This window comes from Purpureocillium takamizusanense, chromosome 2 (assembly GCF_022605165.1).
Source record: "Purpureocillium takamizusanense chromosome 2, complete sequence".
Classification (NCBI taxonomy): Eukaryota; Fungi; Ascomycota; class Sordariomycetes; order Hypocreales; family Ophiocordycipitaceae; genus Purpureocillium; species Purpureocillium takamizusanense.
The window spans coordinates 2,231,482-2,242,753 of NC_063069.1; the positions used below are offsets into that span (position 1 = coordinate 2,231,482).

At 60.3% G+C, this 11,272-nt stretch overlaps 3 protein-coding genes across 3 annotated transcripts; 2 read left to right on the plus strand and 1 right to left on the minus strand.

Annotated features, from left to right (window-relative positions):
* The first annotated feature begins 3,848 nt into the window (after positions 1 to 3,848).
* Positions 3,849 to 6,243, plus strand: LYS21 (Homocitrate synthase). Its single transcript, XM_047983508.1, has 13 exons — positions 3,849 to 4,017; positions 4,261 to 4,372; positions 4,431 to 4,490; positions 4,547 to 4,647; positions 4,703 to 4,718; positions 4,773 to 4,955; positions 5,015 to 5,148; positions 5,201 to 5,228; positions 5,284 to 5,338; positions 5,388 to 5,440; positions 5,495 to 5,601; positions 5,655 to 5,917; positions 5,976 to 6,243. Exons 1-13 carry the CDS (start codon positions 3,979 to 3,981, stop codon positions 6,115 to 6,117), a joined length of 1,293 nt encoding a protein of 430 aa, XP_047839479.1. The 5' UTR covers positions 3,849 to 3,978; the 3' UTR covers positions 6,118 to 6,243.
* A 397-nt stretch (positions 6,244 to 6,640) lies between these two features.
* Positions 6,641 to 8,553, plus strand: JDV02_002479 (Mannosyl-oligosaccharide 1,2-alpha-mannosidase; the record flags this gene model as incomplete). Its single annotated transcript, XM_047983509.1, has 2 exons — positions 6,641 to 8,331; positions 8,434 to 8,553. The coding sequence occupies exons 1-2, from the start codon at positions 6,679 to 6,681 to the stop codon at positions 8,551 to 8,553; spliced, it is 1,773 nt and encodes a 590-aa protein (XP_047839480.1). The 5' UTR covers positions 6,641 to 6,678.
* A 176-nt stretch (positions 8,554 to 8,729) lies between these two features.
* SIT2 (Siderochrome iron transporter 2) lies at positions 8,730 to 10,717 on the minus strand (the record flags this gene model as incomplete). The annotated part of the gene is made up of 3 exons (XM_047983510.1): positions 8,730 to 9,664; positions 9,755 to 10,368; positions 10,437 to 10,717. The coding sequence occupies 3 exons, from the start codon at positions 10,715 to 10,717 to the stop codon at positions 8,730 to 8,732; spliced, it is 1,830 nt and encodes a 609-aa protein (XP_047839481.1).
* Positions 10,718 to 11,272: the final 555 nt, after the last annotated feature.

Sequence of the window (11,272 nt, forward strand, 5' to 3'; positions counted from 1 at the left end):
CTACGTCGGCGAAGAGAATAAGTCTCTGGGGGTCGGGAATCGTACCCCGTCGCGTTCTAAAGTCCGGGGAATGTCCGTGCGAGGCCAGACTGGAAAACAACACGAACCGTTGCGTGCTGTACAGTATAGCACATCCGAGCTGTACAGTAGTCGCGGCCGTTGCGACAGCACCACGTACGAAAAAGACCGAGTTACGAGGAGCAGCAAGCAAGAAAGAAAGAAGAAGAGGAAAAAGAGGGTCCATCCAAACCTATTCCAAAACGGCAATGGGGGTGACTCGGCTTGTGAGTCAACGGCCACAAGGCCACACGCGCTTTCAAAGGGTGACGCGCGGGGTGGCGCTGGCTCCGCGCCGCCATTGGAACGTTGGCGAGCCCCCCCCTCCATGGCTGCCTGCCCGGCGCAGCGGGGCGGGACAGGGCTGACGCGCACTGCGGCTTGCGTGTGTGTGGTGGTGGGATTGACTTTCGAGGGTGGCTTGGGGGCCTGGGATGGCAGGTTGGCGTTCACGCCGAGGTCGAGAGGGCGTGAAGTGACGAGGTAGGCTCGACGAGCTGATGGGAAGCGGACTCTGCCACGGTTGGCTGCGCGATGTGTTTTGCCCTCCATCCCTGGCTCCAAAAAAATTGATGACTCCCACGGGCACGGTTATGGTCTGCCTCGAGCACGAGGCTGGTCATTGCTGCATCGTCTGTCAAAGGAAAGTGTGTTGGTGACTCTCCGAGAACAGAACCCCGGATTATCATTCCACGATTTTCTAAGTACCGTAAAGATGCCGACCTGTCGTTGACCCGCCTGAGACCTACGAAACCAGCTGTCGGTCCAAACTCTAGCAACAACGACCGTTGTCGTATCGACTAATCACATTCGTGGACAGTCGTCAGGTCATACCGTCAGCGCTGGCGCCGCGGGATACGCAATCGTCCTAACAGTCCTGACGGCCTGGCGCGTCACGACCCACGACCACCGTAGGCCGAGTTCAGAGCTGTCCGCTCCGTGATGTGCGAATTTCCCGGGGACACGCCGGCACCCACACCCGGGGGTAGGAGGACCCGCAGGCTTCTCCGGGAGGACGCACCCACGCTGCGCCCCCCCCCCTTCCCGCCCTCTCCGCCGCCCCGGCTGACAACGCCCGATGACTCTGTCGTATCGTATTACACCAACCAAGACGAAACCCTGACTTGCATCGACATGGTTCGGAGATGAACAGTCACGTCGCAGACACCAGCAGACAGACGACGATTGGCGAGGGCTTAGCCTCAATCGTCCGCTGATTCCTCAAGCGTAACCTCGAGGGGCACACCGACTTTGGCGCGCACCCCCAAGACAATGTGGCAGCTAAGTGACTCAAAGTCTGACCGCCATCCAAATGCCTCGATCCCAATATATGTTGGGCATGACGACGGCGGGCTCCCATGTCTGGCCAGTGGCTATTGTCGACGGGACTGGACATGCTTTTAGATACTTGACGAGGGTGGCTGAGCGTCAAGATGCTGCCAGAGTGCCTGATGGCCCAGGATGCTTCTTAGGACTGCAAACTCATGAGACCATGTACGCTACCGGGCTGAAGAGGACTTGGTTTAGCCTTCGAAATTGCTGGTCCTGCAAACCCTATCCATGTCTCAATGCGAGAGCCCCCAGATAACTGTGCTTACCCTGGACAGACCGCGCGCTCGAGAGCCAGCAGGAAACCGACGAATACCAATCCAATCGGACAGTGTCGACAATCAGTCAGCGATCCAATGCCTTTATCGAGGGTGACTCTTGCAGTCAATTGGTCGTTTGCGTATTCGACCACTCAGTTCGGAACGAGGCCGTGTTGGCAAATCCTCCCGCGCCGTGGTGACATGTGAAGGACCGTCTTCGTCTTCCAAAGAAACGGGGATGCAACAATGACACAGCCATTTTGCAGCCCGATGACGACGAATATAGTAATACGAGCCATTGTTGAGCGTACTATATGGAAGCCGCGGCGGCCATGCGCGGAAACTCCCTGTCGAGCCCAAGCAATTTCTCGAGGAGCAGCTGCCCGCCGATTCAGCCGCGGAAACATCACTTTCGCCGAACGTCGTGTATCGATCGTTCAGGCTCGCCGAGTCTGATCGTCGTCGATACCCGCTACCGGCCGGCCAGGATGGACATGAATCTCCCACGCACTGGAAAAACACGGCGCCGTGGGGCAAACTCGGGCATTCGATTAGCATTTGGCTACAAGATACGTCGGTGAAGCATCTGGCGCGGCCCGGGATGGCCAGTGACGCTGGATAGGCCATATGGGACTGGTTCTCTCCGGCCGCCGCGACCCATGCTGCACCAATGCAATCATCCGTGGACGAGTACGCCGGCATCAATGCTGAATCTGGGAGAGGCGGCCGTGTCCCAGGTCACCGGGTCCAGATAGGAACGAGCGTCGTACCGACAGACGCCTGTCGCAACGATGTTGAGGCGACACCGGGGTATATGCCGACAAATGTTCGTCTCAAGTGCCCTCCGTCAGGACCACCGCGCAACTGCCGAGTTAGCAGGTGATGTCGTTGGCGCTGAACTATGATACTTGATCGGTCTGGCGATGCTGTCCTTGGTGGGATGCCCAATATCTGGCAACAACTTGTCAGCTGCGCATTGCAATGACAGACCTTCATGTGCAGTTTGTCAAACAGCCCGGTTGGCGGCAGGCGAGTGCAGGCGCGGCACAGCATCAAGATGCGATCCAGAAAAACGCGGGATGTGACGTCGACTCATCGCGGCCGAGTCGGAGGGGGCCGTGAGTCACCTCAATTGGCGCGCTGACTGGCTGCAGGCAATGTAATTGCCAATGCCGACCCCGTTTTCCGCGACAGGCACGGGTCGATTGATCCAGGACGTCGTTTGGGATCCACACGCTTTAAAGATAAATGCCTACGATGGCATCTGCTGTACGTACAGTACTCTGGTGGATGCTTCTGTCGGCGATCGTGGGCAGGGGCCTGCTGGAGCACTGCAATTGACAAGCGATGCGAGCGAAATCGTCACCGACCGGCTGCTCGCTTCGCAGGCACGTCATTGGATTGGCGACTACAGGGGCTTGCAGCAGAGACACGTTCGCCCGCACAAGACAGGACGAGCGTGGCGGATAGCCGGTCAATCATCGAACTCGCTGCTGAGCTGTCGGCGGTTCCAGCGCTGCCGTTGCTCGCGAATGTACAATGTGCCTCAATAAGGAACGGCACGGAAGCATCTGAAGCCGACGGAGGGCATGTGAAGGATAGCCAAACCGGCCGCGCGCCGTGTCATCAGTGCTGCGACCCCGCTTCCGGTGCCCGCGGCTTGGGCCAAGCGTTCGCGATCCCCCTGGAAGACAGGCGGGTTAGGGCTGGCCAGGAGCACCTGTAGAAGGGGAGCTGCGGTGCTCGCTGGCGTATGCCTCATTGGTTCGCCAGCCCACACCGCCCTGGGGCAGCATCTTCCGCGGCCAATCAGCAGTCCAGGGTTTGAAGATTCAATGCTTGGTGCCTGTGCCGGGGCTCAGTACGTGCCTCGGCCACGGCGCTTAGCTAATACGACTGCAAGGCCTACAGTACCAAGCGCCGATGCAAGCAACACTCGCGAAGCAGCGTCATTGGTGTGGAGGCGCCACAAGCCAGTTGTGCCCGCTTCGCCCACGTTACGGTTGGGGGGCGCACCCTCAGCGTAGCAGCGTGCCTCAGATCCCTGGCCCTCCCCCCCGGCTCCACACCCCTCCCTGTGTTGCCCCTCCACCGCTGCCACGGCCCCGATTGCGGCGGGAAAAAGTCAAAGCAAGCCCAGCGTGGGTGATTCAGTCTGGGGACATAAATTTCTCGCCCGCAGACTATTCTTCCCGATTGAACCATCAAGACCGCTCCCATTCATCCCAAACTACCGATCGCTTGGCCGACCCTCGCCTTCCTGCCGAACCATATTCACGCATACTTTCCCAGCACTGCACTCCAGTTCGACGGATACGACAAACTCGCAAACATGTGCCAAACCGACAACTCGGCCTCCGCGCCTAATGATGTGCGTCACCGCTCGCTCCCCCCACCAAACGCAGCAGCGTGTCAGGTGGACTGCCCCGGACTCTCGTGTGCGCCGTAGGAACAGCAGGACACTGGCAATTGCTGGTGTTTTGGCCAATTCCTCCTGCCTGGCGTGTCTGCGCCGTCGTACCGAGTCTGCGGATGGCACGAGATCATCCGCCGCCGCGTTGCCCGCCCGCCCGCCGCCGCCCCTACTGCTGAATTAGGCTGACATCGACAAAAGCTCGTCGCCGTCGACTCCCGCCCCGTCACGCGACCCTCCAACCCCTATCAGCCCGTGGGCGACTACCTCTCCAATGTCGGCCGATTCAAGATCATCGAGTCTACTCTGAGAGGTCCGGCACCGCCCCTCCTCAATTCTGCCGCGAAACCCCTCGCTGACCCGTCCAATAGAAGGAGAGCAGTTTGCCAACGCCTACTTTGACACCGAGACCAAGATCAAGATTGCCAAGGGTACGATTGCTGCACTGCGAGTGTCGCCCAACGCCTCCGGCTAACTTGATTCGCAGCCCTCGATGACTTTGGCGTCGACTACATCGAGCTGACCTCTCCCGCCGCCTCCGAGCAGTCAAGACTTGACTGCGAGGCCATCTGCAAGCTCGGCCTCAAGGTGCGCAATACCTCTGCATGTTGACCCTGACCCACCGATACTAACCAACTCTTAGGCCAAGATCCTCACACGTGAGTCGCGTGGCCAACTGGTCGGCTTTTTGAGAGCAGCTCTAACATAACCAGACGTCCGATGCGATATGCGCGACGCCAAGCTGGCCGTCGAGACAGGTGTCGACGGCCTCGACATTGTCATTGGCACCTCCAGCTTCCTTCGCGAGCACAGCCATGGCAAGGACATGGCCTACATCACCAAGACCGCGCTTGAGGTCATTGAGTTTGTCAAGTCCAAGGGCCTCGAAGTCCGATGTATGTAACGGACATGATACTGCAACCCACCACCATTCCGGTGACTGACTTGGAGACAGTCTCCTCCGAGGACTCGTTCCGATCCGACCTTGTCGACCTGTTGTCCCTGTACAGCGCCGTCGACAAGGCTGGCGTCAACCGCGTCGGTATCGCCGACACTGTTGGCTGCGCCTCTCCCCGCCAGGTCTACGATGTATGTCGCTTCTTCCGCCCTGGAAGGAAGGTTTTGCTGACTGGTGCTCTAGCTGGTCCGGACGCTGCGAGGCGTTGTCTGTATGACTGCACCGTATAACGGCTTTTCGTGGATCAACACTAACCATGCGTACAGCTTGTGACATTGAGACTCACTTCCACAACGACACCGGTTGCGCCATTGCCAACGCGTAAGTTCTCGCAGCATTGCACGTAAAGTCTCATGACTGACTCGCGCAGATTCTGCGCCCTCGAGGCTGGTGCCACCCATGTCGACACCAGCGTTCTCGGCAGTGAGTATTCTCGTTCGGCTCAAATAGCCTGCGCCTGGCTAACCCATCTGCTAGTTGGTGAGCGCAACGGCATCACGCCTCTCGGAGGTCTTCTTGCCCGCATGCTCGTCACCAGCCCCGACTATGTCAAGAGCAAGTACAAGCTGCACCTGATCAAGGAGGTGAGTTTTGCGCATGATCACCACACGGGGCGCCAGCCACTGACCAATGGCAGATTGAGGATCTCGTCGCCGAGGCCGTCGAGGTCAACACCCCCTTCAACAACCCCATCACGGGCTTCTGCGCCTTTACCCACAAGGCCGGTATCCACGCTAAGGCCATCCTCAACAACCCCTCGACCTACGAGATTCTCAACCCCGAGGACTTTGGCCTCACCCGCTACGTCCACTTCGCCTCGCGTCTTACCGGCTGGAACGCCGTCAAGACCCGTGTCGGCCAGCTCGGTCTGGTCATGACCGACGACCAGGTCAAGGAAGTGTACGTTGATACGATGATTGTGACTTGCGCATATGCACTGGTACTGACAAGGCTGTAGGACTGCCAAGATCAAGGCTCTGGCCGACGTTCGCCCGATTGCCATTGACGATGCCGACTCCATCATCCGGAGTTTCCACCTGACGCTGCAGAACGGCCACGATGGACAAACGAACGGTGCCGCCCCGGCCGTGGCCGCCTAGGCAGGGATGGCGACGACGATGTGATTTTGAGCTTACGGAAGGACAAAAGGATAGAAACGTCCTTGGTGATGCATCTGAGCCTATGTAGTGTTTGTTCATTTTGGCGCAAAAAGCAAGAAACGTGCCCATTTCTGAAAAAAGTTGTCCATTCCACGGATATGGCCCCGGAATGGTGATGGACCAACACTGCACTGCCAACGGCCATGATGTCATGGATCCCCAGCAGACTATTGGATGTGGAATCGCAGTCGTGTAGTGATTGAAGCCCCCAGCCGTGTGCTGCTGATCGGGTTTCATTTTGTGCTGACATGATCGTCGCGTGTGGGTGGCGCCCAGCTCCAATTTTGCTTCACGTCGTCTGCGGAGAAGCTCTCCCCGGGTCGTACTGTTTCAGGGCGTCGCGGGGATAAATGGAGCGAACGCGTTCTTGAAGCTCTTTGACCCAGCGCGCGGTCCCTTTTCATCCCTGGGCCCCCAAGCCCGCCACGATGTAGAGACGGGCGCGCGTCTTTGCTGGTACTCAGGGACTCGTCGCGCTCTCGACCGACTCGCCATCCAAGGATGCATCTCGGCTGCGGACGTGCCAGTAGGCGAGAAATCGTCGTGGCGCTGCTTGTCATTGCCGGGCTTTGGCACTTTAGCGACGTGATATGGTTTGAGCCGACTGAGTTTGAGCGCCTCGAGCGATGGATGAACCACGATGCGCTGCGTTCGGACGTGTACACCACCTACACTCAGAGCAGCTTTGACTGGAGCAGCGTCCGACACAGCAATCGACCCAAGGTGCTGACCGCGCTGCCGAAGCCCCTGTCGGACGACGCGATGCCTACCGTGCAGCACTGTTTCGAGAACGAGACGCCCGACGAGGCCAGGGTTCGCATCGCAAGGCTCACCGAGGTGCGGCGGCTCTTCCAGGCCAACTGGGCCAGCTACCGGCGCTTCGCATGGGGCAAGGACGCGCTGATGCCCGTGTCTGGCGGCGCCATAGACCAGTTCTCGGGCTGGGCGGCGACGCTGGTGGACTCGCTCGACACGCTCTGGATCATGGGCCTGCGCGAGGAGTTCGACGAGGCGGTCGCCGAGGTGGCGCGCATCGACTTTGGCCGGTCGACGTCGCCGCGCGTCAACATGTTCGAGACGACCATACGCTACCTGGGCGGGCTCATGGCGGCGTACGACCTGAGCGGCCGCGGCGTGCTGCTGCGCAAGGCCGTTGAGCTGGGCGACTTGATCTACGCGGGCTTCAACACGGAGAACGGCATGCCCGTCGACTTCATCGACTTCGAGGCGGCCAAGCGCGGCGACGTGCTGCAGGTCGAGGAACGCGTCGTGTCCGCGTCGCCCGGTACCCTGTCGCTCGAGCTGGCGCACCTGTCGCAGCTAACCGGGGACGCCAAGTACTACGACGCAGCGTCGAGGGTCATGGACGTCTTCTACCGTGCGCAGAACAGCACGGAGCTGCCGGGCGCCTGGCCCATCTGGGTGTCGATGAAGCACCAGGACCTCACCACGGGGGGCGCCTTTACGCTCGGCGGCTCCCAGGACTCGCTGTACGAATACCTCCCCAAGATGCACCAGCTGCTGCGGGGCGGCGACGGCAAGTACGAGACCATGGCCAAGACGTTCCTCGAGACGGCCGACAAGTACTTTCTGTTCCGGCCGATGCTACCGGGCGGAGAGGACATCCTGCTCCCGGGCAACGTCAACGTCTTGGACGGCGGCGCGGAGCTCGACCCAGAGACGGAGCACCTGGCGTGCTTCGTCGGCGGCATGTTCGGCCTCGCGGGCAAGCTCTTCGACTCCCCCGCGGACGTGGAGCGCGGGGCCAAGCTCACGTCGGGGTGCGTCTTCGCGTATCGGGCCTTCCCGACGGGCCTGATGCCGGAGCGGCTCGACACAGCGCCGTGCGCGTCGCGCTCGCGCTGCCCGTGGAACGAGGTGCTGTGGATGCAGGAGCGCGACGCGCGGGCCGAGTGGCAGCGGCACCTGCCCCTGGGCTTCACCACGGCAAAGGACCCGCGCTACATCCTGCGGCCCGAGGCCATCGAGAGCGTCTTCTACATGTGGCGCCTGACGGGCCGGGCCGGGCTGCAGGACGACGCCTGGGACATGTTCCGCGCGGTGGCCAACGGCACGAGGACGGAGCACGCCAACGCCGCGGTGCTGGACGTGACGCGCAAGGCCGACCCGTTGCCGATGGAGGACTACATGGAGGTGAGCCCGCCCCCCTACCCCCCTTGTGTCATGCGCTGGACGGGGTTGTTTCTTCTTCTCTACGTTGGTGTCGACGCTGACGTGGACGACGACGCTGCGCAGAGCTTTTGGCTGGCGGAGACGCTCAAGTACTTTTACCTGGTGTTCTCGCCGCCGGATGTCATTAGCCTGGACGACTTTGTGCTCAACACTGAGGCACACCCATTTAAGATACCCAGGTGATGTTAGGGGTGGCGACCCCTTCGCAGAAAAACCTCTAAATCTGGGTTGTTCGTGGTGTAATATGTATATTAGGTCCATCGCAAGGCGTTTTCCGGGATTCGAGCAGAAGCTGTAAGTGTAGAGGGCCAGGGTTGTAGGATACATTAGTTCTATAGATCATGCTGCCGACTTCGGGCTCAAAACATGGTGCCCTTGTTCTGCTTCTTGTCCACGCGGTAGTTTTTCCACACAGCAATGGCAGGGATGCCCAGGGTCAAGACCGCCGTGGCGGAGATGGCGCCGTACTTTTGGCTGTTGCCCCAGGCGTAATTGATGGCGTCACGGATGGGGGTGCCGACGGCGTACTTTTGGTGCTCGAGGTAGCCGCCGAGGTAGAGGGCAGACCACTGGTCCTGGGCGTCGGCTGGAAGCCTTTCACGCAGGCCCTCGGGAAAGGTGCCCCGGTAGATGGCCGCGGAGACAGCGTCGCCGATGGCGCCGCCGATGCTGGCGAAGAGGCCGAGCAGCGAGAGCATCATGGCGACGCCCTCGCGATCGCTGGCAGCCATGACGGCCATGTCGTTGCCAATGACGATGGTGCCGCCGCCAAAGGCGATGAAGATCTGGCACATGATGACGTATCCAATGTCCGCCCCCTGGCCGCGGAACTTGATCATGAGGCCGGACCCGAGCATCATGAGAGGCAGGCCGAGGCACAGGACCGTGTACTTGAAGTGCTTGGTCCAGCGGATCCAGAGGCCAAAGACGACGCCCCAGAAACAGGAGCCGACGTTGTAGATCTGCGTCATGTACCCGGCGAGCGAGACGTCGAGGTCGTAGACGACGGTGACGAAGCTGTAAAAGTTGAGGTTCCACGAGTAAAAGGAGAAGAAGGAGATGGCGGCCATGAAGCACGCGCCGAGGACGGTGCGCTGGCGCAGCAGCTCCCACCGGATGAAGTGGGTGCGCGCGAACCACTTCTCCCACGCGACGAAGACGAAGAACATGAGGAAGCCGATGACGACCATGGCGATGAAGGTCGCGCTGCCGTAGGTGGCGCGGTTGTAGCTCACCAGGCTGAAGGGGAGCAGGAAGAGGACAAACGCGGCGATGAGCAACAGCGCGCCGACAACTTTTGAACGGGGAGTAAGTACAGTATACATCAAGCCTTGAAGTCCCGTCGTGCTTGTTTTGTGCCAAGAGGGCGTAGGGAATCGCTTACCGTCAAACTCATGAATGTAGTGCTTGAGGGACTGCGCGGCCGTACGACCGCTGTCCTCGCGCTTGAAGATGCCCATTTTCTCCGCCTTGCGTTGGTAGAACTTGAACACAATGGCCAGGGGCAAGAAGACAAAGGGCTGGATGATGGCAAAGGAGCCGATTGCCCAGCGCCAAGTGCTGTCTGCGAGGTAGGCCTTGGCGGCGAGGGGGCCGGTAAACGCCGTGCAGATAAAGGGCGTCGAGACGAAGCCAAAGGCGAACGCGCGGTTGCGCAGGCCCGACGTGTCGGCGACGAAGATGTCGAGGATCATGTACACGGCGTCGTAGCCGATCCAGTACAAGACGTACCCTGCGGCGTAGCCGTCGGGCCCGTTGCACGACGCGAGGACCACGATGCCGAGGAGGTAGACGCCGAGGAAGACGAGGTAGCCCTCGGCGCGGCCCCAGACGTTGAGGGTCTTGGCAATGGGCAGCTTGAGGACGCCGCCGATGATGTTGGACAGGATCGACGCCGTGGTGATGGCCGGCGCCGTCTTGAAGTCGGCGTAGGCGGCAAAGGACGCGTAGCCCAGGATGCTCTGCTGGAAAGCGAGCATGAAGAAGCAGACCCAGATCCTGGCCAACGTCAGCACCACATCAATGTTCGTTTGGTTGCCTCCGCCGCATGTGTTATTGAGCCTTACCACGCATAGGTCGCGAGGACGGCCTTTCTGCTCCAGACGAGCGCGGCGGCCTCGGCCTTTTGCACGCCCAGCTCGGCTCCGCGGGTGACCTGGTCCGGGTGCAGCTCGACCTCCTTTTCGTTGCGCGCCTCGAGACTCAGCGTGTCCGAGTCGCTCGTCGTCGCCTGGTCGGCGAAGACGCCGGCCTCGTCCTTGGTCCCGGGCTGGCGCTCGGGGAACCCCGCGACCGCGTCGGCCGCCTGGGCATTCTTGCGGTTGCTAATGACGTTGAGAAGACGCATTGCAAAGTCAAGTCAACAACAACATGCAGACTGGACGAGGGAAGGCCGGCAAGAAGGGTTCAAGACAAGGGCAAGGAGGGAGGTCGCGAGGAAGGGTTTTGTTGCGCCAGCACGCCAGCAAGCAACCTACTTCGTAACTTACAGCCTAGCATTCATTGCATTGCAACTGCGGGCGACGTGGTCGTACATATATAAGTTGGTGCAGCGTTGCATCAAATCCGAGTCGCCTGGCGCCAGGCGCCAAATGGGGATCTTTTGGAGACGGTCTGGGTCGTACAGACGAGGCCCATTGTCCTGTCCACCACCCACGGCACGAGGATGCCGGGGGGCTCTCCACTTGTGAGATGGTCCGTTGACACATCCGGGCGAATCACCGATGCCGTGAGCTGATGGGGTGCGGATCTGATAAGATTTTGTAGCATTAGGGAAGTCGCCGGGCCGGGGTGGCGTCCAGGGGACAAGGGGGTGCGGCCGATTATCGCTCTCCCAGAGTATCGGGATGGGGCCCGCCAACGCCACGGAAGGTCTCGACGAGAAGAGAAGAGGAAGAAAAAT